The sequence below is a fragment of the Aspergillus eucalypticola genome (genome assembly GCF_003184535.1).
Source record: "Aspergillus eucalypticola CBS 122712 chromosome Unknown BO83scaffold_1, whole genome shotgun sequence".
Classification (NCBI taxonomy): domain Eukaryota; kingdom Fungi; phylum Ascomycota; class Eurotiomycetes; order Eurotiales; family Aspergillaceae; genus Aspergillus; species Aspergillus eucalypticola.
The window spans coordinates 216,340-239,907 of NW_020290275.1; the positions used below are offsets into that span (position 1 = coordinate 216,340).

The 23,568-nt window shown below is 50.6% G+C and overlaps 4 protein-coding genes across 4 annotated transcripts; 2 read left to right on the top strand and 2 right to left on the bottom strand.

Moving 5' to 3' along the window:
* Positions 1-4,893: 4,893 nt before the first annotated feature.
* On the top strand, positions 4,894-11,449 carry BO83DRAFT_394625 (putative RNA-binding protein; the record flags this gene model as incomplete). Its single annotated transcript, XM_025533024.1, has 7 exons — positions 4,894-5,172; positions 5,451-5,881; positions 6,165-6,411; positions 6,465-7,413; positions 7,469-8,555; positions 9,829-10,210; positions 10,292-11,449. The coding sequence occupies 7 exons, from the start codon at positions 4,894-4,896 to the stop codon at positions 11,447-11,449; spliced, it is 4,533 nt and encodes a 1,510-aa protein (XP_025393103.1).
* Positions 11,450-11,572: 123 nt separating this feature from the next.
* On the bottom strand, positions 11,573-13,907 carry BO83DRAFT_373921 (uncharacterized protein). Its single transcript, XM_025530073.1, has 10 exons — positions 13,616-13,907; positions 13,457-13,560; positions 13,143-13,404; positions 13,056-13,086; positions 12,915-12,996; positions 12,821-12,858; positions 12,665-12,762; positions 12,185-12,579; positions 11,944-12,109; positions 11,573-11,846 (listed from the first exon to the last, which is right to left on the bottom strand). The coding sequence occupies exons 1-10, from the start codon at positions 13,644-13,646 to the stop codon at positions 11,632-11,634; spliced, it is 1,422 nt and encodes a 473-aa protein (XP_025393104.1). The 5' UTR covers positions 13,647-13,907; the 3' UTR covers positions 11,573-11,631.
* An 800-nt stretch (positions 13,908-14,707) lies between these two features.
* Positions 14,708-17,646, top strand: BO83DRAFT_351132 (plasma-membrane proton-efflux P-type ATPase; the record flags this gene model as incomplete). Its single annotated transcript, XM_025528932.1, has 4 exons — positions 14,708-15,052; positions 15,118-15,348; positions 15,402-17,499; positions 17,561-17,646. 4 exons carry the CDS (start codon positions 14,708-14,710, stop codon positions 17,644-17,646), a joined length of 2,760 nt encoding a protein of 919 aa, XP_025393105.1.
* A 670-nt stretch (positions 17,647-18,316) lies between these two features.
* BO83DRAFT_373923 (EF hand domain protein) lies at positions 18,317-23,352 on the bottom strand. Its single transcript, XM_025530074.1, has 6 exons — positions 23,053-23,352; positions 22,768-22,922; positions 22,550-22,673; positions 22,276-22,464; positions 18,867-22,195; positions 18,317-18,812 (listed from the first exon to the last, which is right to left on the bottom strand). The coding sequence occupies exons 1-6, from the start codon at positions 23,063-23,065 to the stop codon at positions 18,783-18,785; spliced, it is 3,840 nt and encodes a 1,279-aa protein (XP_025393106.1). The 5' UTR covers positions 23,066-23,352; the 3' UTR covers positions 18,317-18,782.
* Positions 23,353-23,568: the final 216 nt, after the last annotated feature.

Consider the following 23,568-nt stretch of genomic DNA (forward strand, 5'->3'; position numbering starts at 1 on the left):
CAGGTGCCAGCAAATGACGCCCCAATCAACGACCATACATTTGGGAAATTGCATCCGCAGCTACTGTTAGAGGTGCTGCTATAATGTGAGGACCATTTTGAGTACTTCACAACGACCACAAAGATGAAACGGATGAACACTAGAGGGCCGAAATTCTGGCAGCATTCATTAGGAGCCATTGTCTTCTTTTCGAAAGCAGGGCTGCAATTTTGGCTGCACTGTCGGCTAACCTCCGTAGTTTGCGGGGTTGGGCAACAACATGTCCAGTCTTCAGGGAATAATTAATTATGTCTTTGCCCATTTCGGAGCTGGAGGTATCCGGTACCAAATTGGTTGGAGTAGGTGTATGGAGTACAGCTGTTACTGGCTTCATGGATGCAGACTGCATATTCCAGGCAATTGGAATGGCCCATGAGATTGAAAGGTGGGTAGAAGTTGGCGACAGATCAATTCAGTCATCTGCGGAGCATGTGGGGAGATGATACTTGAGAAGGCACTACTGTGTACAAAGTATGTTTGAGGCGGTGGGCTTTCTCTTGACCGCAATTTTAGAAGCCATTGCCACTTGGCAGTCGAACCACTCCATCGGAAAGGTTTCCATTCGACGAATTTCAGGCACGGCGATTAGTGGGCAACCACATACAAAGTAGCCAAAGCACAATGCGGAGCGGCGAAATGCCCCTCCAAAGGATGGATCCACCATCAGGAGTAAAAGTACCATGTCGGACCATTCGCAACATCACGTGAGATCGACAGTCTTATCAATTCATGGCGTAGACATGCCCAGTGACGTCCATGGTGAGTGGTATTGGGGACTAACAATATGGAGAGTCACGCGCAAGCCAGTTCCAGAAGACATGGACCATGAGCGCAGTTGCTCTTAGCAAGAAGCGCCGGCTCGCTGTTTCATGGCCCTCGGACCTATTCCTGCAGCCATCGGACATGGGGGCCATTAGCAGGTATTATCCTGTAGGTACAGTACTTTGTGCAGTGTACTGGATGAAATAATGAGGCGATTTCACCTTTGGTGGGGGGTAAAATTACCGTTCTCTCACAATCGGTAAACGGAAATGGATGATTGATTATCTTGTATTTCCTTGAGGATCGTGACATGCAGACTAGCAATTGTTATCTCTTGATCACAAGGTTAACCGCAGTCTTGGATTACTGGCAAAATAAATAAAAAAAAGGTATGCTTAATCCGATTTGTATACAATATTCCTGCCTTTTTAATTCTTCCCACTTTGTCTCTCAACCTTCGTCAGATACCTACCGTACGCGAACATCCCTGCGTTGGCGGTGGCGAACCCATCTGAAACACATCACGCTTAAGATGACCGTCAGACCAACTACTCAGTAGCGCGGAGACTTAGTTCGTCAGTCCAAGGCTAGAGAAGTACTAGACGCTATCATCATTCAGAGCTCCGTCCAAGTGTGTCTTGCTTTCTCATGCTCTCCAGCAGACGGATCCATCAACACTGAAAACTATCATTAGTTCAGAAGGAGGGGTACATTTAGGGTGTTCAACAGTGGTTGGTAAGTAGTTCAACAGTGGCTAGCATAAAATCGGGCTTCGTCCCTGGATCTTGTGGGTACTACTGATGGGCTCATCTCTCATCTGCCGACCTCAGATAGGTCCGTCGTGCTTAGCTTCCGAAGTTGTCTGAAAGATGACTCATGCGAAGTACCCAACAAGCGACTAGTTAAGTCCCTATCTAAACAATTTAGGATCGTCATCACCAGCAAGGACTGTTATCATCCTATCCCATTCGAACGAATCTCGGCAGAGCAAAGTTATGCTGAGTATTCAACTTCGCAAATTTTTGAATACTAATCATTAGACCCCACCGCCGGGGGCTTTACCATGTTCCTATGCCGTAACGGCCCCATCAGCGACCTGTCTTGTGCTCTGTACTACGGTTCGCGAAGCATTTAGAATACCCCACAAATGGCCCTAAGGCTGGGCTCTGCCCAGCGTGAGGACATTTCCAGTTGGGTTCAGGCCCCGTAATGGAGAGTCTTGTAGAAAATCACGGCAGCCGACCAGAAGGGGCTGTTCAAGGAGACCACCTCCCATCGAAGACGGATGGATCAGCATCGCCTGGTGTTCCCTGGATGGTTGTACACCGCTTCTCTCCTGCCGCACCAATCAGCAGCTGTCAGTCATCCCAGGGCCGTTCGACTTGACATGGAGGGATTCACGCATCGGGATCGATTGGCCATCGTCCGTGCGATGAGACAGTCACGTTACCCTAATTACTATTGTCTATGGGTATTCAAAACCACGGCGATTTGCCGCCATGTTTTATTACACTGACACACACCCAACGTTCAATCGGTCGAGATCACCTGGGCGGAGATTACGTTGATTTGACTGATCCATGGAAATCTGGCTGACCGCACTCTCAGTGCTTGGGAATCATTGTTAGGTTATCCGGCTATAAACCCTGGTTCACACCAAATAGCCCACCACGAGTGGCACCAGTAGAAAATTCGCAGCGATTCCTCAGGGATCGGGCCAAGGATGGTAAAGGAGGTTACCGGCCTCCCCAACCTACCAAACAAACTGTCCGTCACGTACGTTTTGGGACGCGCGTGGCAATCCGTAAATATTGACTTTCTGGTACTACCCTCGAAGAAGGTGAGTAACCCCGTAATCACAATAATATACATACAAAGTCCATTTGGTTAGTCTTCGAGCGTTAATAATGTCGCAGATCCATGCGCCAGTAAGACCTAAAACACAAGACATTTATCTTATCGCCGAAGGAAGGAACCTTCCATTTGGGGGAGGGAAAGTTTTAGCAACTGAAAAAAGACGAAAACAAAGATGTAAGGAAATGAAATAATAATAGAATAATAGTGTTGCAACTATGACTTGCACCGCAGCCGCTATTAGCCCCGGAAATCTTACTCGCCCATGACTCTGGAGTCGATGAAGCAGACAAAGTAGGTAGGTGATCTGTGAGCCCAACTTCGTCTTTTAGGGTATGCTCTGGCCCAGGTACGTGCGGTGGCTAGGGCGTGATCCGCCGTCACATCCTTCGTCCCTAATCAACTCGGTGTCCCCACCTGATGCAGAAACACTTGCAGAGGCCACGCTCTCGACCAGCACACCCAACAGGGGATGCTCCTTGCGCCGCTGTCCAGCAGGGAGGAAATCATTAAATCATCAGTTATGTTGACGCTGATCTGCGATCGTAAGAACTCCTGCCATGCCCGAGGACCTCAATAATCAAGATACCAGGTCATGAAGAGGGAAGCTAGAGTGCGAGAAAGAAAACCGGACAAAGAATCCATCCATGTTCTTTGAGATGCTGCAAACCCAATTCCCGGGTGGGATAACTGTACCTACCCAGGGGCTACTACTGGTCCCAACGCAACAAGTCGTGCAGTAGCATTTTAAGTCAGAGATCTAAGCTCCAATCACGGGGCCGGAGGTCACGATTCATTCATGATCCGCCCGAAAAGCAAATGATCGACCAGAAAGTTGGTTGTCATCAGAGGAAGACAGCTCACCAGCTTCGGGAGGGGTGGCATTTGATTAATAACAATCGTAACGGGTGATGAATGGGCTCTTTGTTTTTTCTTTTCTTTTCTTTTTTTTTTTTTTTCTATTTTACCAGCTTCGTATTTCATCACGCACGCCTGGTAGAATTTGACGCGCTCGGTCTTGGTACGTACAAAGGCAGTTTACTTTTTTTTTTCTTTCCTCCGGAGATCTTCGAGATTTCGGAGCTTGAAAAAGGGAGTTAGGGCAAAACGTCGTAGAATTACTAGAAGATTACGGTCGGAAAACGAAAGAGAAAGAGGGATGATGCAATCTACACAGCGGTACAAAGAGTCAGAGAGACTGTAAATACTGGAATTGATTTTGCCATGTCCACGGTTAGTCCCAGGGGGGAATATGTTCTCGCCCATGCACTTAATAAATGGATTGACAGGGTAGTTTAGAGACAGACGACCGGGGAGCTCAGTCCCAGGAAAGTTGTCGGGAAGGGGGCAGACAGACTAGTAGTAGTAGTATCGCGCCCATCCTCCCAAGCAGCTTTCACGCTCCGCTTCCCAAACGAGTCGAGTTTAGCAACTAGACAACTTACAGGCTCCCCGCTTGCTTTTCCCAGCCGCCCACGCCTCGTCTTTCTTCCCCTCTCGCTTCCCACTCTTCTTGTCGCCTTTCCCCCCCCCCTCCCCTCCCCCTTCTTCTTCCCTTTCCCTCTTGGACTCCAGAGCTCCCTGTACAACAATTTATCTTTCCTTCTCCATTGTTATTTCCCTCTCCCCCATCTCCTTAGTGTTCGTTCGCTCGTTATTCTCCTTGCTGGTCCACGCTGCTCTCGATCCCGAGAAAGCGTAGGGTCAAGCAATACCGACGACCACCGCGCCCCTGTGATTCCACCACCATCATTGATCTCCGCACCGTCAGGAACGCATTGCTAGGCGGGAGGACGGCTCTCAACTTCCCCCCATCAACCGGTCCTTACTTGCGTGCACACAAAAATCGTGGGCAGCAAAAAGTCTTTTTTTCTCTGTTCCTGAGAATTTAACCTCTCGAGGCGTTCATTGCGTGTAAGTCGCTGTTCTTTTCCGAGATCTTCTCCGCCAAATCACCCCTCAGCCCCTCTTGGGTCCCCTTACTCCGTACATTGCCCGTTATCTGGAGCAGCACACCGCCAACCAACTCATCCTTCCCAACTCCTTGGTTCCTGTACTCTATCCTCGGCTTTTTGCTTTGCTTGCAATCGCCCCAAAGGATGACGATCGTCTTATCGCTGCCTTTTTAAGCCTCGCACCATCCACCCCCCCATCCTGATATAAGCTGACTGCTGACTCGTTATGGCTTGCTGATGATATCAGTCCAGTGTGCTCTCCGTCCCGAACAATCTGCCCACCATGGCATTCAAGAACGGACTTAGTGAACGCCTCGATGAGCTGCGATTCCCTTCCCCAAGGTCGCCTCCCTCGGAGTCCGCTTTCCCCGGCTATAACTCGCTCTCCCCGGGCCACTCCAATTTCGTCTCGGCTTTCTCGCGACCCTCGGGCGATGTCCGTGGGAATCTTCAGCGCCGATTTACAACCGATTCCAGCAAGCTTGCTTCCTGGAGTCATTTGAACCATCTCGGGAGCAGCTCTCAGCTCCCGGCTCCAGATCATCTGGATCTGCTTTCATCGGTAAGCTTAGCCACGTCACTGAAGTCCCCGATGCACATACCCAGCTATACATGAGGTCTTTGCTCTGTTAGCGCTGAGATCTTCGCTTGTCTTGTGCTACCTGGATACGGTTTGCTTTGGTGCTCCACTTTTATCTTTGTTGCTTCGATTATCTTTTGAGGATCCACTGGAAGAATGGCTTCACCATGACCCACTTCCGTTTGTGGAGTGCTCAGACATGCGTTCACATGCTTATTGATGACTTGAGACTATTGAAATCGCCTCTGACACCATCACAGTTTGAAAAGAAGCGCCAGCACATTGAGTACATGCGTGAACAAAGGAGGAGATTTGAAGAGGACATGAAGCTTTTAGACATGCAACATGAGAAAGAAAAGCAAGATTTGGAGCGCATTGCTGAAAACCTAGCCAAAGTTGGCATGTCTGGCCCTGTCAGCGAACCTACAACACCCCCAGAGTACCGTGAGAACAACTATCCTGCTTTCACCCGCCCTACTCGGTTCTCAACTTCAAGTGTTACTTCCTCTCCCGGTTTCTTCAATGTCTTTGCACCTGCTCAGGTCACTACTCCGCCGAGCCAGGTGAATCACAACTCTGCTCAAACACCAACCAATCGTTTCTCCGTTCACTCTGTTCCTGGTTCTCGAAGGAACTCAGAGAAGGAGGACTTCACTCAAGAACCTACTTCACCTTTCCGTCCAGGCCCATCGTAAGTAACTCTTGTTGTTCTCCCTGCGCCCTCCTTTGATCTCCTATTCATCAGCCTCCCTGTCCTGGTCCGGCGTGCTGCAACACTCGCTCCTGTTGAAGGTGCATAAATAGGGCCGCAGCCTCCCTCTTCTTCCAAGAATCCTCATCTCCCATTCTCTTCACATCTCACACTACCCTCACTTCTATAAACTCAACACTACTTGAACTGAGCTCAGCCCCCAACCCTTGCTACTATCTACCTCATCATCTGCTCAGCCAACCCTCACTAATAACATCTTCAGTATTCATCGCTACTCGATGCCTTCTACAGGCTTAGGATCGCAGATCCGTCCAACCCTATCGGGCTTCAACAGTTCGTCCGGTTTGGAGTCATTCAATGCTTCCAAATATCTGTTTCATAACGAAGACGACCGGGCGACTTTGAAGGACGAGGACAGGATTCCGACACCTGACTTCAAGAGTATCCTTAAATTGACTGACACTGACGACAAGTTCCCGACCCTGTCTCGCAGAGACGACTCAGGCCTGGTAAGTTCAGACAAGACGGGCGAAAGTTACATTATGCTAATGATAAGGCCAAGCTGTCTGCGAATTCGGACGCCCTGGACCTCGCCAATTCACGTACTCCCAACCCCGAGACTTGGAACACTCACAGTCGGCACCGCACTACTCACCAGAGCATGCCACAAAACGCTCTGAACATGTTCCGTCAGCTTGGTAACCAAAATGATGAGAATCATGCTCATTCTTCGAACTCTGCTCGTCATGCTGCCAGACATTCGCTGGAGGCGAACCTGCTCTACAGCGCCGAGGACAATTCTGAAAACCTGACAGCTACTGCTTCCAGCAGACCTGCATCCTTGCAGTCTTCATACTCGACCAACGATCTGCCCACAGTCAAAGGCGAGCCTTTCAATGCCGCCGTCACTCCTCCTAAGACGCATGCCGAACAGATTCAACACAATGCCAACCTTGGTCGGATTCCTGCTGTTAACCATGTGAACTCCCGCCAGCAAAGGGAATCGCCTGAACGCGATGAAGCGAGATTGCAGGGGACCCGGGCCCAGCAGACTACTCTGCAAGCTAGTGCCACACCTTTCGGTCCACCAATCACCACCGGACCTGCCAATAGCAGCAGTACTGTCGCACCAACTACTTTGACCCCATTCCAGGCGCCGTTCTATGGGTATGGTATTCAAGCCTACATGGGCGCTCCAGTGCAGGTTAGCGGTCAGATCCAGAACTACAATGCCGCAGCTCCCTTTGCTGGGTATGCTCCCTATGGCACTTATCGCATGCCTGAAGGTTCGGCCAAAAGCGTTACCTCCCGACGCAGCGGCGATAACGATAGCGCTCAGCTCTCTCGCTTCACCAACTTCCCGCTTGAGCATTATAAAGGCGAGTTGTATGGCCTTTGCAAGGACCAACACGGTTGCAGATACCTGCAGAGAAAATTGGAAGAGCGTAATCCGGAGCATGTACAAATGATCTTTGAGGAAACACGCCTCCATGTGGTTGAACTCATGACAGGTTTGTTTGGCAACCACAACCCCAAGTCGCAAGAGCTTTCACTAACCGTAAATAGATCCGTTTGGCAATTACCTGTGCCAGAAATTGCTTGAATATTCCAATGATGAACAGCGTACTGACTTGATCAACAACGCTGCTCATCAGCTCGTTAAGATTGCTCTTAATCAGCACGGTACCAGGGCGCTCCAAAAGATGATCGAGTTTATCTCTACCGCTGAACAAACCCAAACGGTCATCCATTCGCTAGAGGACCATGTTGTCGAACTGGTTCAGGATCTCAACGGGAACCATGTGATCCAAAAGTGTCTCAACCGTCTCTCTGCTGAGGACGCTCAATTCATCTACGATGCCGTTGGTGCCAACTGCGTGGTTGTCGGCACTCATCGCCATGGATGTTGCGTTCTGCAACGATGCATTGACCATGCGTCTGGTGATCAAAAAGCGCGCCTCATTGCTCAAATCACTGCAAATGCATTTGCCCTTGTACAAGATCCTTTCGGAAACTACGTTGTGCAATATATTTTGGACCTTGCTGAGCCTCATTTCACCGAGCCCTTGTGCCAGAATTTCCGAGGCAACATACCCGCTCTGTCCAAGCAGAAGTTCAGCTCGAATGTCATCGAGAAGTGCCTTCGTACTGCGGACTTCCAGATTCGGCGTCAGATGATCGATGAAATGCTGGCAGGAGCCGAACTTGAGAAGATGCTCCGTGACTCATTTGCGAACTATGTGGTGCAAACCGCCATGGACTTTGCCGATGCTGAGACTAGAGCGCGGATTGTTGATTGCATCCGTCCCATATTGCCTTCTATCCGTCAAACCCCCCATGGCCGTCGTATTGCTGGTAAGATCATGGCATCCGAAAGCTCAGGAAGGGGAAGTGCCGCAACCAGCGGGCAAGTGACGCCTAACGAAATGAACTCCGCCCAGCTTCCGGGTCCCCTTCAAGGACCACAGAAGTCATTCATGTATCAACACAACCCTTTCCCAGTCGGTTCCCAGTTTGGAAATCAGAACTTTGGTCCCACCGCTGGCTCCACGACAGGTTCCAACGCTCCGTCTGGCGGACCTAGCGAGGCTATTTTTGCTTCAGCTGTCCCGCAAGCCAACGGCAATCTTGGTGCTCAAAGTCAGTTGTATGCGTACTTCTGATTCATTACGCAGCGCTTTGGTTCACCCGTCCTTCTTCATTGAATTGTACTCATAGTGCGACGACGCTACGATCTTCATGACTCACGGCCCCGATGACATATTGTCAGCAAACTGAAAAGACCAGAATTCCCGATACGAAGACAAGATCTTATTTCTATGCAATCTTTCTGCATATTCGGATCATATCTGATGAGAAGATGTAAACGATGATAAAGCCATTTACTGCACTTCATTTGATGTCCTGTATTCTTTCGATGCCTTGGAGCTTCGTTTAGCACCCATTTGATGACCATACCTTTTGAATGTCTTTTACTTCTTATCCTACATGTTTTCTTTTTTTTCTTCTTTTCTTTTTGCCTACCAGTTCATCTCCGTCAACCAAGCTACTGGTCTGATAAGGAGCAGAGACTGCTGTTTCATATTTGTCCTCGCTTCCCAATTGTGCTTCTAGCCCCCTCTTCTTTTGTGTCTCTTTGTTTCTATCTACCAAATCCTGCTATCTCGACACTTGCATCGGGAGAAGGCTTTGCCTGTCTGCATGGCTCGCTTGGCGCAGCTGTTCTTGATTTTCTGGATGAAGCAATGGATGGTAAAGTTGGAACAGACTGCGAATGATGCCTATGACTACCCTTGTGTTATCAAATTCGGATCCAACTTGCGCAAATCTTGCACTCCGTTGGTTGCAGGTTGGGATAACCAGCTTTGCGGTGTCTGATGCTTTACATCCTTTCCCGCCTGTTCCATCAGCAGTACCAGTAGATTAGATGTACCCATATTTTAGGCAATCAAGATGTTATTTAGTGATTCATTACTCTTTCCGTAATTCTAAAAGTATTACTCGATCGGAAACTCCTTCGCATTTGCAGTACCAGATGTGTTCGGAAGAGTCCTGGTAAAAGCATGTATGGAACACGTGACTCTGTATGACCGTTACCCGCGTTTCTCTTCATTGATCGCTGCGAAAGCCGAAACCTCGAGTTGAGAGATCGCGTTTACCATTCTCCTTTTCTACGCCTCTCCGACTCTTTTCAAGCTTGATCAGGGAACATATAGGCCTTCAAGGGCCTACCACTCATATCTATGCTTCCATCAGAAATCAGCCGGTCGCTCAGCAAACAATGGCCTTGTCGAGAGCTCCAGACCAGGCAGCTCGCCAGTCTTCTCGGCGTATGTTTTCTCCACCAGATTCTCCGAATTCCTTTTGAACAACCCCGAATAAACAGCTAACATATAGAACGCGACCGAATAGCCTAGGGTCTCCAGCCCATCTACATTAGTCGTGCATGGAATATCCGCCACTTGCAAAACGACCATCGTCCGCAACGTCCTCGCTGCCCTCGAAGTACCACATGCTATTGTCCGGAGTCCCGAATGCATCACTGGCCGTCACCTCCTAACGAAGATCCTTTGGGCAACCCTTGAAGCGCTAGGGAAACGCGACGAATGGGAGAAATACGGCAAGGGAAGATGCGAGCATGTTAGCTCTCTGGCTGTGCTGCTGGGCGAATGTCTTGCTTCGTTGTCGGACAGCAACAGCAACAGCAGCAACGACAAGGGCAAGTTCGTGCTGGTTTTGGATGGGATAGATAAGCAGCGTGAAGCTCCGCATACGCTGTTGTCTGCGCTGGCGAGGTTGGGAGAAGTGGTATGTGTTTGTTTGTTTTTTCTTCTAGTTCGTTTTGTTGGTGGAGAGTCCTTGCTAATGAGGTGATTGTTTACTCCGCAGATTCCGTCCCTGTGTGTCGTCCTTATCCTCAGCTCTAGTCCGCGGCCGCTGTTTCTTCAGGCTGCGGGTGTTCCGCATATTAGCTTTCCGCCGTATACGCGCAAAGAGGCGATTACCATTATCTTGAATGCTGGGCCGCCGGTCGTGAGTGGCCTGGACGATGGGGCTGGTTCGAGATTATATCCGCATTTTGTGTCCGCTATCTATGATTCCCTGGTTGGGCCTACGGCGAGTTCGATTCCTACGTTCAAATCGATATGTGAGAAGATTTGGCCTCAGTTCGTTGCTCCTATTACCAACGGCGATATCCCGCCCGGAGGAAGCAACGAATGGGACTTCTCGCGACTTCTGGTCAAAAACCGTGCTTTATTCCGCCATCAAGGCGAAGGCGCTCTTGTACATCACATTGTCACCGAAGAATCCGCTCCCGCAAATGGCTCATTGTCGAAGCCGTCAATGTCGGTCGTCTCCGCCCCTTCACCCCTTCCTTCCCTACCTTACTTCCCGACCTTGATCTTGACCTCCGCATACCTTGCCTCGCATACACCCCAACGACTTGACACCATCTTCTTCTCGAAATTCTCTTCCTCTTCCTTGTCTGCGCGGAATAAACGCGCGCATCACAGACGACGGTTGAAGGTGCTTTCCCGGGCGCAGGCAGAGGATAGGCAGGAGGCGAGCCGAGGCCCGTCAACCCCTAGCAAGAAAGGCAAAAGAGAAAAGACTCGAATCACAAAATCGACTCTGGAGTCTGCCTTTGCTACTTCCTCTGCCACTACTTCAGCTGTGGGCGGCAACGCCGGTATCACCGGTCCGTCCACGATCCTAACAGCCCGTCCTTTCCCGCTGGAGCGATTGATCGCTATCTACCACGCCATTGACCCCAATCCCCCTGCAAACCCCATCCGATTAGCGGCCGTTTCCGATGCGATATATGCGGAGCTTGCTACATTACGTCGGTTACGGCTCGTGGTGCCAGCGGCAGGTCGCGATAGCGGCGGTCGCATGGGGCTCGGGTCAGGAGGGTTAAGTAGCGGTAACACGACCTCGGATGCTGGCGAGAAATGGTGCGTCAATGTCTCGGGCGATTGGATCGGAGAGTTGGCCAAGACAGTAGGCGTCGAGGTTGGCGAATGGTTGGCCGGAGGGTTGGATTAACATCCCCCCTGCCTCCTCGATGGATGGGATATAATTGTGACGCATGCAATCTGGAACCAATCTGGGTTTTGTGTTCATGCTCATTCATCCATTCTTGACTCATGTATTTCTAGTTATATTCCCAATGAGCGTTGCATTTGAATAGAGCATTGTTTTTCCTTTTCTTGGCCACATGAATGTATTCATTTCGTCTTTGGCGTATTCGACCATATCCATTCATCCACCGTAGCTTGCGCGCAGACTAATAAGCTAGGTGTTTGGGGTCCATGTAGGGAACCGTCTCCGGGCTCGAAGCAGACTGAGGAAATGGAATTTGCGTATTGATAGCCTGATAGTGGTGACGAGACTTGTGAACCGGTACGGAGAGAGAAGAGCTGGATCTTGCGCTCGTCGGATGCTAGAGTGAAGTGTCAGTAGATCATTTCATCGTCCACTCGGGGTAGGTAGAATAGCTGAAGAGAGAGGGGGAAGGTAGAGGTAAGAGGGTAACACACCGCTAGCGAGGAGCCCAAGTTCCAAGCTGATGTCGAAATCCGGTATTCCTTCAGGTGAGTAGTCCGCAAATGTAAGATAAGGCTTAGTCGATGTGTGGTGTTTCTTGTTGGGTTGTGGATTGCGTTGGAGGCCGTTGGCCGGGTATCTGATATCGTACATTTGGAGCTGTTGCAGTTCGAATCTTAATGTCAGACACGATACTCATCAAGGTATATGCCGGTGTGTGGGTGGAACACGTACCGAGTTTATACCAGCCACGACGATCCGGTAAGGGTCTACTCTTCGCATCTTGGTAACTGCGTGAGGGTGTTGGAGTCGGGTTGCGCTGCCTCCGCTGCGCAGGTCGTGGAGGAATATAGCCGAGTCTTTGAGACCGGCGGCTATTACATCGGATGAGAGCCATTCGACACTCGTGACGATAGCATGGGAAGAGTCCACTCGGCGATGTAGGATCGGTTTTCCTGTTAGTATGTCGTTCGGAAAGGACTTCTTCGACAATGCCCAGTAGCTGCCAAATCCCTCTAGTGTGTATAGTCCGTCCGAGGTCCCGACGGCGAAGAGCGGCATCTCCCCGGTTGGGCAAGCGGACGAACACCATAGGGATGATGATGTGCGGAGACGTATTGGATGGTAAACTGGATCGTAATAGGTCGGAAGTTAGCAAGCTTGATCGTTGTGGTGCAACGACTGAAAGTGTGGGCTTGCCACCTAGGTACGTACACGACGTGGGCCACCGGTAATCTCCACCTTCGTCGGGATCGGGCAGCATTCGCGGCGCCAGGAATGAATCGCCGTTCGGACCGCTATCCATCGTCGCCCTAATCCTGTCAGCTATCTAGCAATCACAGGATGGGGGATGGTGTCCTTGATTCGTACAGTAGGTAGCCGGTGTGGCTTAGTGAGACGGAGGAAAGCTGCAGGGAGCGAGTTAGTGTGTGTTTGTGATAGGGACGGGTGCTGGTAAATATACTCTGTATGGCTCTTTGAAAAGGACGCGCTCCATCGTGCGATTATATGTCCATTTATCTTGGTCGCAATCCGGGAAGCATACCCTTGGTTGGCGATTAGCTTGCCGGATACACGACCGCGCAGGACGGAAGGTTGAGCTTACGAAACAGACGATTCACCACCACGATGGCCACCTTTTGAGTTGTTAGATTGTATCGGTGGAATAACCTCTACGTAGGGAACAGCTTACTGGCTATCAAGATGCCTGAGCGCTTGTTGCGCAGCACATGCTTGATGGTATACTCATCAGGCCACGGCTCAAATTGGTGAAGTTGGTTTCGACGAAGCTGGCTTGCGTAAATCACGCTCCTCTGCTCTTGTCGGATGCTGGAGGATACAAGTTCAGAACCAATCTCCCTCTGCACTCCCAGTAGAGGGTTTGACAGAAAAGCGGCTCTTTTGATTTTCTCTTTCGTAACTCTTTTGGTCAGATGGATTTTCCTTTGGCGCTTCTATTAAAAGGTAAGTAGGTTGTAGGAGTCCCTGAAAAGGGTGAACACCTACCTCCTGGTCTACGCGCTTCCGCTTGACCGTATCTTGGGTGTATTGCGACCCTGGAGTGGCCTTGTGATTGGCCTGGATCTTGAAGTACTTTTTCTTTTCGGGGTCTATTGAGCGGTCAATGATCGATGCACCGGATGAAGATAGAACCACGTCATTTACCATAGTAGAACCCTGGAATCTCCCTATTCATTTTTCTGGTTAAGAAGTGATCAGATAAGAATAGAGGATGCGTATTATAGTTTTGATTGAGGGGCGCGTCTCAGGGTTGACGCATTCTAGTTTCGAAGTCGGTGGTCGGTGCAGATCACTTGACCGTGATCCTGCTCATCATGCGCAACACACTAGGAACGCACGGCTCTCACCTTCCTCACCTGCAACAGTCGCAATCAACCTCTTCACAGCTGGCGAGCAATCTGGGTTAACTAAGGATCAGGCACCGTGTTGATCAGTAAGACTCTGCGAACGTAAAGTTCTCCATCGCAAGAGAGCCATCAAATGAAACTGACATGACGTCGGGTGTTTGATTATGTAATCTAGTGGTCCTCATTGGTCCTTTACCTCTCCCTCCTCTTTGTATACCTTCATCTTTCTCGGTTCTGTTCTTCACTCTGATCTTGACAAAGAGAAGTTATCACTCGAATAACTGATCACTGTCCTAGATTGTCAATGTAATTGGGGATTTTTCTGCTATTACTCTATTCAACCAATTAGAAATCATACCTCCATCATTGCTTATTCGTGTGAATATATAGTAAGTACAGTCCTAGTAGTACTACTAGTACTTGACGAACCGAAATGGAACAGGCAATTCTACTTAGTAGTACTAGTAGTACTTACTATCACCATCAACAGGATGATAAGTACAGTTACTTAGTACTTTCAATTCTTCGGACTTAGTAAGCGCTCCATCAGATGATAACGTTTGTCAGATTGATTGTCTCCAAAGTCACTAACGCTGGGTAGTTCCTTCCACTACTACTGCTACCAATCATGACTTGCCTTTCTTACGATTTAACTATGGCATTGCTCTTGTCGACGTTCCTTCCCAATATGCCTACCAATGTATCCAATACCAGTATTGGCACTTTCTCCCCATATTCATTTGAAAAGTGCCAACAGTTATAGGCTAACAGGTCCTTACGTGTATCCTCAAAAACCCCTATTGCTCTTACGCGATTACTGTGCTCCTCCTAGTTATAGACTTTAAGTGTTCTCTTTATAACTGTGATGTCCTTTACTTACCCTAAGGAGATGGACACCGAGCATGAGTTTGAACAGAAGATATCGGGAGAGGCCAAAGCACCGGCCGACATCGATAACGATGAAGGTGAAGAAGAAGATATCGACACTCTTATCGTTGAGTTGGAGTCTGTGGATGGCGGTGCAGATTTAAACACACAGGAGAGCCATCAGACCGGTCGACTTCGCCCTATCTCGGATAACCTACTTCAGACAGATCCCTTGACAGGCCTTGATGAAGCCGAGGCAATCCTCCGTCGCAAAAGATTTGGCTCCAATGAGATGAAGGAGGAGAAAGAAAACCTCGCAGTGAAATTCGTTTTGTTCTTTGTTGGGCCCGTGCAGTTTGTTATGGAGGTACGTGCACCACGACATGAGAATTCTCATCATTATTTTCTTTCCGCTAATGTTCACACCTTTAGGCGGCAGCCGTATTAGCTGCTTATCTTCGAGACTGGGTAGACCTAGGGGTTATCTGTGGCCTCCTTCTACTTAATGCGTCTGTGGGGTTTGTCCAGGATTTCCAGGCTGGGTCTATCGTCAAGGAGCTGAAGAAATCACTAGCACTCAGGGCTGTTGTGTTGCGGGATGGCAAGATGGCAGATGTTGATGCAGCTGAACTGGTCCCTGGAGACATAGTGAAAGTCGACGAGGTAACAATCCTGCCGCGTCGGTTACTGTCTAAAGTCTCTGATCATTGCCACAGGGCACTATAATTCCTGCAGATGGCCGAGTGATGACCAATTCGCCTATCCAAGTCGATCAATCTTCTGTGACGGGCGAGTCGCTGGCAGTTGACAAGCACAAAGGAGATATTTGTTACGCATCATCTACCGTGAAGCGCGGCTACGCCCGAATACTCATTACCGCCACTGGAAATTGGACATCTGTGGGACGTGCTGCGGCGCTGGTCAATGCTGCGTCAACAGGCACCGGCCACTTCACTGAAGTCCTTCATGGTATCAGTATTGTCCTCCTTGTCCTTGTCGTCATAACCTTGATTGTTGTCTGGGTATCATCATTTTACCGTTCAAACAATACAACAACTATTCTGGAGTTCACCCTGGCCATCACTATGATAGGTGTTCCGGTAGGCTTGCCAGCTGTTGTCACAACCACGATGGCCGTTGGTGCAGCATATCTGGCAAAGAAGAGAGCGATCGTCCAGAAGCTATCTGCCATTGAATCGCTCGCCGGAGTCGAGATACTTTGTTCTGACAAAACCGGCACATTGACAAAGAATAAACTATCATTGACAGAGCCATACACAGTGGCTGGGGTCAATCCTGAGGACCTCATGCTAACAGCGTGCTTAGCTGCTTCAAGAAAGAAGAAGGGTATGGATGCCATCGACAGAGCATTTTTCAAGGCATTAAATGAGTACCCAGACGCCAAAACAATGCTTCCGCAGTTCAAGGTGCTCGAGTTCTCCCCGTTTGACCCGGTCTCAAAAAAAGTCACGGCAGTAGTACGATCTCCCCAGGGCCAACGAATCACGTGTGTCAAGGGATCCCCTTTGTTTGTATTGAAGACAGTCCAGCAGGATCATCAGATACTGGAGGATATTGAACAGGCATACAAGAACAAAGTGGCGGAGTTTGCAACTCGTGGGTTCCGCTCGCTTGGGGTGGCTCGGAAGTGCGGTGATGGCGAGTGGGAGATCTTGGGCATAATGCCTTGTTCGGATCCTCCACGACATGATACAGCAAAGACTATTAAGGAAGCCCAGACTTTAGGGCTGTCTATCAAGATGCTGACTGGAGATGCTGTCGGGATTGCTCGTGAAACTTCACGACAGCTGGGATTGGGCACAAACGTCTACAATGCAGAGCGCCTTGGGCTCGGCGGAGGAGGAACAATGTCCGGTTCTGAAGTTTACGACTTCGTCGAAGCTGCTGATGGATTCGCAGAGGTCTTCCCTGAGCACAAGTATAACGTGGTGGACATCTTACAACAGCGCGGATATTTGGTTACTATGACTGGCGACGGCGTCAACGACGCTCCATCCCTCAAAAAAGCTGATACTGGAATTGCAGTAGAAGGTTCCTCAGATGCTGCGCGATCAGCAGCTGATATTGTGTTTCTCGCTCCTGGCTTGTCTGCGATAATTGATGCTTTGAAGACCTCGCGCCAGATCTTCCACCGTATGTACGCTTACGTGGTATATCGGATTGCACTGTCGCTACACTTGGAGATATTTCTAGGATTCTGGATAGCCACCAGGAACGAAAGCCTTAACCTGCAGCTTGTGGTGTTCATCGCCATCTTTGCCGATATCGCGACGCTGGCGATCGCCTATGACACTGCTCCATATTCCAAGACTCCTGTGAAATGGAATCTTCCAAAATTATGGGGGATGTCTATCCTTCTCGGTATTGTACTCGCCGTAGGCACATGGATCACACTCACTACAATTCTGACTGCTGGGGAGAACGGTGGCATAATGCAAGACTACGGGAAGCGAGATGAGGTCTTGTTCCTCGAAATTTCACTGACAGAGAACTGGCTCATCTTCATAACCCGATCAGACGGGGCTTTTTGGGCTTCAAAACGGCCATCCTGGAAACTAATAGGAGCTATTGCAGCTGTGGATCTCGTCGCGACCTGTTTCTGCTTATTTGGCTGGTTTGCTGGTGGACCAACGTCATGGCCTACAATTCTCCGCATTTACGTTTTCTCCTTTGGGGTATTCTGTATAATGGGTGGCCTGTATTATCTGCTACAGGGCTCCAAGAGCTTCGACAACATTATGCATGGCAAGAGTCCCGTGAGAACCGCTAAGCAACGCTCTATCGAAGATTTTAGTAAGAATCTCTCTTCACTTTGTGCGACCACATACATGGGCTGACTCAATACAATAAACAGTGGTTATGATGCAACGTGTATCTTCGCAGCATGTGACAAGCTCTCTGAAAAGTATGGAGAGTGGACAAGTCACCCGTGGTGTCTAGTGCTCCTTTAGCGGTTTGTCTTGGTTTTAGGACTCATACCATGGTCTGAAGTCATGTATATCGTCACCGCGTCCAACTTACGGATCGCTGCGTTCATTAGAGCTTTAGTCCGTTACTACCAACCATTATATTGCTGTTTCGAGCTACGTATACATCGCTTGGATCTTCTGTCCGAGGTTTCCCTATAATGATTGTAAGCCGAGTTAAACCGTGAACAATCAATACTGCTGATCAAGGCTAGGCCCTATATTTCTGATATTCTTTGCTGGCTGGATAGTATATATTATCTAATCCGCTGCACTGTGTTTGCAACAGGAGAATGAAGAATACCAATACAACTATTATGATACGTCTCTTATGACATATCATATTCAAGAGCCACTCACTATCAACTAGACACTAACTATCACATGTAAGCAAGCTCCATGCACTCTCTTCATGACCCGCATCACATGTAGACTACTCTATATTGGCATGTCCATTCTGTTGTCATTGTCAGACCCACATCCACACCTGGGCAAAGAAGCTCGGACCAAACCTAAATTCCCTAGCGATCAGACGGCTTGTTTCAGATAGTATATAAATAGATGATGCTATGGAACAATTCTCGAGCATATGAACTGTTGTTTCACTTTGAGCAATGACAGTATCGTATTACGGATTACTTTGCCAGACATGAGCTATGCAACATAATAAATACAAAACAAGGAAGGCGCCAAAAAGCAGATCAAAAGGTACAGTATACAGATATAGTAATTGCCCCCGGCCGCTCTACCCTGGCCTCGGTCGTTGCTTCCTTTATGGATCCGCTGTCCTTCTGCACTTCGTTTCTTGTTCCATAACTAATCCAATAATTGTGTTCCTAAATTACACGGGACGATGATGATAAGTGTAGGTCATAATATAGTTGACTGTGATGTGGGTAAGGCGCACATCGCTGAAAGAAAAGGGATATACATTGCAGCAATAACAACATGCAAGCTGGATCACGTAGGAGTCAAGGAAAAGGAAAGTAAGGAAGGGGACGTAAGGTGGGAGGAATTGATGGGGGAGGAAACATTTGGAGCGAGTGAAGGGCTCATAGAATAGAAAAATATGTGCACTGATCGAAAAATAGAAGAGGCTATGGATGCAAATCAAGACTTGGAAGTCAGGTGGTCTACGGCCTATGAAAATCAGTTAGCACGGAGGCTTCCCCTATTGATGGTTTGATAACATACCTTGTCAAGGTTGTAGTCGAACTTCTCCAAAGCTGAGAGGGATTCTTCTCTGGGGAATCCCATGCCTGTCAGCCGCTGGAGAATCTGATCGTCTTCGGTGCCCGTCTGCAGAGCCCAGCCGGGTTCCTTGCTGGCTTCTGTATTGCCCGTTCCGTTTGCTCCGTCAGCAGCAGCATTGGCGTTGTCAAGAGGAGCAAACAGTGCTTCCCAGTCGTGAGTCTGAGGTTTCGCGCTGGGCTCGGAAGGCGGTGCAGCAGAGCCAGGAGGCGAGGAAGATACGTTCTTGTCAAAGTTGAAAAAGTCTGAGGATGCGACATCCGCACCTTGATGGGGAGAGGTCTTTTGTGCTGACGGGTTGTCGAATGAGAAATCGAAATCCACACCGGCTTTGGCGTTATCAGGCGCTTCAAAGTCGTCATCCTCATCTTCGGCCTCCTTTGCTGGCGCGAGGTTGAGGCCGGCGAAAGCAGCCTCAAAGTCAGGCGCGCCTGCCTTGGCCCCTTGGGGAGCAGCCTCGGGTTCCTGAGTCCCGTCACGTTGGGCTTCACCACCCACAATCGGTGCCCCTGTGCTTGACTCTACTGAGTGTGGAGCATCGGGGGCAGTGGTTGGGTCTTCACGGTTCGGCAGGAGTCCGTTGTACTCGCGTGGCAAGTCTCCTGGCTCCTGCTTTTCAACGGAGTCCTCATACTTGGGGGGGCTTGGCTGCGATTCCGCCGCAGGGGGCTGGCTTGCAGTGTCCGCATTGCCAGGAGTGGGGAACGCTGCCAGTTGGGACGGCTCAATAGACTCGGGGTTGGGTGCTGCGGCGATTTGAGTCTGCGGAGGGAAGGCGGGGGTGAAATTGTCCTCAAAGCCCAAGGGGGCTTCGCTGTCGGAGCTCTCATCTCCATCGTCAAGTTCGCGAATGGGAGGAAACTCTGACTCAGGAGCGGCCGGGGCTCCGTTCGATTTGCTTGCTCCAGGCCCAGTCTTCATGGCAGCAAAGGCTTCTTCAAAATCATTCTCTTTCTGTGACTTAGAGCGCTGATGTGCTGGCCCACCGAACAGTTCATCAAAGCTGAGATCTTTGCGCTCTGCAGACTTGTCATCTCCAGAAGGTGATACAGCGCCAACTGCAGGTAGTTCACTTGCGGCGATGGTTGGAATCTCGGGGAATCGCTCCTTTGATTCCTCGCTTTCATCGAACGGAGAGGTGGCGGGCTGTGCTGACGAAGGACCTGCCACTTCACTGGTTGCTGCCTGCGAGGCTGTTCCTAGACTGGCCGTGTCTTGACCACCAAATCTGCTACCGGGGGGTGAGACCTTTGTTGAAGAAGTAGCCGAATGGGTCTCTCCAAGAGGCAACACACCCGGTGTCAGTTGCCTAGACTGAGCCGGGGCAGGAGGCTCCAACCCAGGACCAGGAGCGAATGGAGGCGGGGACACTGACGGAGTAGGCACCCCAGACGTGGGCTGAGATTCAGCCCGGAAAGACACTGGAGGCGGTGGTGTAGCGGTTGTCGGTGGTGAGGTGAAGGCGGAACCGAACAGGCTATCAAAGGCACGCTGCTGATCGCCAGAAATCTGTGGAGATAGCGCATTGCCCTCGCTCGATCCAGTAGCCGTACGCTTGAAGAACGGGTTGGTGTTTTGACTCGTCGTCGACTCGGCTGGGCTCATAACAGGAGCGGCATCACTTGGACTGACAATTCTCTCCTCCGACGCTTCAGGCTGCTCCTTGGACAAAGAATCGATCTCGAGCTGGATCTTGTCGCGCTCTCCCTCCACAGTTGCCAACTGCTTCTTATTGATCGCGACGAGGCCTTTCTGTTGCCGCGCCTCTGAGCGAGCCTTATCGAGGGCAGGCTTAAGCTGAGCAACTGCAGCGTTGGCTTGACGGATCTTCTCCTTCAAGCTTACGTTCTCCTGCTGATCAGCGCTGAGTGCAGCTGATACCTGGTTATACTGGTTTTGTAAATCTTGACGGCTTCCTTCGATCAAGGCATACTCCTGCTGCAACTTGCCAGTTTCTGCTCGTGAAGCATTGAGCCGTTCCTCCAAAGCTTTGAAGTTCTTCACTTCTTGCTCGTACATCGAGCGGGCCTGAGCGAGACGAGCCTCAAAGTCTCTCTTCTGCTGCGAGGTTTGCAACAGATCCTGCTCGGCAGATGTTCGCTTTGTTTGGACGTTCTGCATCTCAGTAGCCAGCGAACCGATCTGATTAGACAGATTTGCAAGCTCGGTGGTTTCCTGAGTCAGTTTGTTTGACTCTTCAGGGTCGTTGTCTCCCAAAAGATCATCCGCCGGGGGCGGCGGCGACCTCACGGGTGGCGGAGCACCAGCTGAGGCGCCAGTCATCTGTGGCTGCAGGGTCTGTCCAAAGGATGAAGTCGGCACAAACGGCTTGAAGGTAGTTGAGGGAGCATGGGGAGATGCTCTCGAGCCGGGGGAACCAGGAGTCTGGAAGGCGGCATTCGAACCCCCGGTTGACTGCGGAATTTGGGAAGGAGCTACCGGCGCTGCCGGTGCCGGCGCAGAAAGCGCATCTAGGCCAAACAGATCGTCAGCCGCCGAGTGTGGTGTGGGAACCGGCGCTGGAGCCGGAGCTGGAGCCGGAGCTGGAGCCGGAGCTGGAGCTGGAGCCTGGGCAGGAATAGGAGCTGCTGGGCCGAAATGCGAAGATCCAGGGCGGCGCATGCTCGGAGGGATCAAGGCGGGAGGCAATGTCTGAGGCAGCGCCTCCTTCCCACTACGCGTTAGGCGAACCAGATACATGGCGACGGCAAACTCATCCTTGGTCAACTGTCCGTCCGCATCTATATCTGCGAGATCCCAAATCTGAGCTAGTGTCTCCTCAGGCAACTGTGCACCCAGGAAGAAAGCGACAGCCTGGTCACCACTAATTGAACCTGCCTTGGCCGTATCAACCGTAGCAAAGATGTTGTCAAACATAATCTTCTCTTGCGGCGAGATAAGCCAGTCACCACCAGTAGCTTGGGCGGAGAGAGGGGAGCCGAACGGTTGCCTATTGATCGGACTCTGCGTACGCTGGGGTCCAGTGAATTGCTTCGGAATCGCAGGCACCGGAGGAACCTCGAGACCTTGACGGGAACCGACCGACGAGCGGAGAGAGCCTCGGCGAGCGGCAGCATCATAGAGAGCGGGTGGAAGTGTCTGAGGAATTCCCCTCATCGCACCGGACTTGTAGGACGTAAGGAGGTGCATGGCAATGACAAATTCCGTAGCATCTAGAGCACCCTGTTGCCTTCTATCCGCCAGGTTCCAGATGCGTCCAAGGATCTCGTTCGGTAACCGCGCACGCTCGAAGATCTGCTTAGCTGTCTCGCCTGTCATGATGATCTTGTTAGCGACTGTGTCCACGGCTTGTCGGCCTCGGGGCGCTGGCTGGAGGGGCATATGTATGTACCTGGCAGTACCCCACTTTTGGACACATCCGATTTCTCAAACAGCGACAAGAACTTGTTCACATCGTCGGGGTTCAGCGGAGGGACCCGGATCGGCGCGTTTGCGCCCGGAGTAGGGCTGGTAGTGCCTGCTTCACGCGGATTCGGGGTGGCATCGACAACAATCCCTTCGAACTTGGGCAGGGGTCCAGCTGCAACGGCGAGCAATGTCAGCAAAGGTTGCACTCTCATCCTTTGTTCTATCGAGGCCAGAACGAGCACCTAGCGTTCACTCACGTTGAAAGGCCAGTTCCTCTGTAGGTGCGCGACCCGCCTGAGCGTGTCCGATCAGCCGCATGACGACACCAAACCCAGAAGGGGTCAATAGACCCCGGTTTTCCTTGTCTGCGATCTGCCATATCTGTATCACGTCGCCATGATCCAGTTAGTCGTCCGAATCCGATTGCGATTGCGCGGGGGAAAGCTTTCCCCGAGAGTGGTAGGCAACGACATACCAAGCCGAGGGTTTCCGGGGCCAACTGGGTCTTCTCGAAGAAAGGAACCGCGACCTCGCCGGTGATGACGCCGAGGTTGGTGGTATCGGCGGCCTGGAAGAGTTGATAGAAGACCCGTTTCTCCTCCGGAGTCAGGTTGAGATTGAGATTCCGAGCTGTTTGGGGGAAGAAGAGAGCATCCGTCAGTTCCGTTGTTCGGTCGTCATCGTATTCGACGGGGTTGGGCCGTTGTCCCCTGAGAGCTCGGGCGGACGACAATTGTGCAGCCAGGACACGGGGACTCACCGTTATCAGCCATTATTATAGCTCAGGAGGAGCTAGCCTCCCTTCCGTAGAAACGCTGTGTGCCAAATAATTGACCGAGAAATTCCGGACGGGGGAGTGTTGAAGCAGAGCAGGAGAGACGGCTGTCAACCTTGAAGGTGGAAGACAGCACGGGGCATGGATGGCCAAGGCGGCAGCAGCAGCTCTTCTGAGGGGAACTTAGTAAACGGGGGGGGATGAGAATGTCGCGAGGCAGGATTGCCAGAAGCCACAAAGAAGAGGGGGAATGGGAAGGTCCGACAACTGCAGAATGAGGACAAGTCCGAGGGGGAAGAAAAAAAAAATAAGAAAAAGGAATAGTAACCCAGAAATTAATAGAATTAGGGGAGAAGGGGGAGCAGGAGGAGTAAGTAGGAGGGAGGAACTGGCGACCAGAGAGTAACTAAAGCGAGCCGAGCACCGCAGGCAGAGGGGCGGCCCAGCCAGAGACAGCTCCTACATTAATTAACTGCCACTGCCACTGCTACTGCTATGCTT

Excerpts from the sequence above, each read along its gene's own strand:
- BO83DRAFT_373923 (XM_025530074.1), bottom strand. Across the intron at positions 22,465-22,549 it reads AGAGGAACTGGCCTTTCAAC|CTGGACCCCTGCCCAAGTTC; the intron begins GTGAGTGAACGC and ends TCGCCGTTGCAG. Across the intron at positions 18,813-18,866 it reads TCGACTACAACCTTGACAAG|GCCGTAGACCACCTGACTTC; the intron begins GTATGTTATCAA and ends TGATTTTCATAG.
- BO83DRAFT_373921 (XM_025530073.1), bottom strand. The coding sequence starts at position 13,646 with ATGAATAGGGAGATTCCAGGGTTCTACTATG. Across the intron at positions 13,405-13,456 it reads GGAAGCGCGTAGACCAGGAG|AAGCGCCAAAGGAAAATCCA; the intron begins GTAGGTGTTCAC and ends ACCTTTTAATAG. Across the intron at positions 12,580-12,664 it reads TTACCGGTGGCCCACGTCGT|TTTACCATCCAATACGTCTC; the intron begins GTACGTACCTAG and ends ATTACGATCCAG.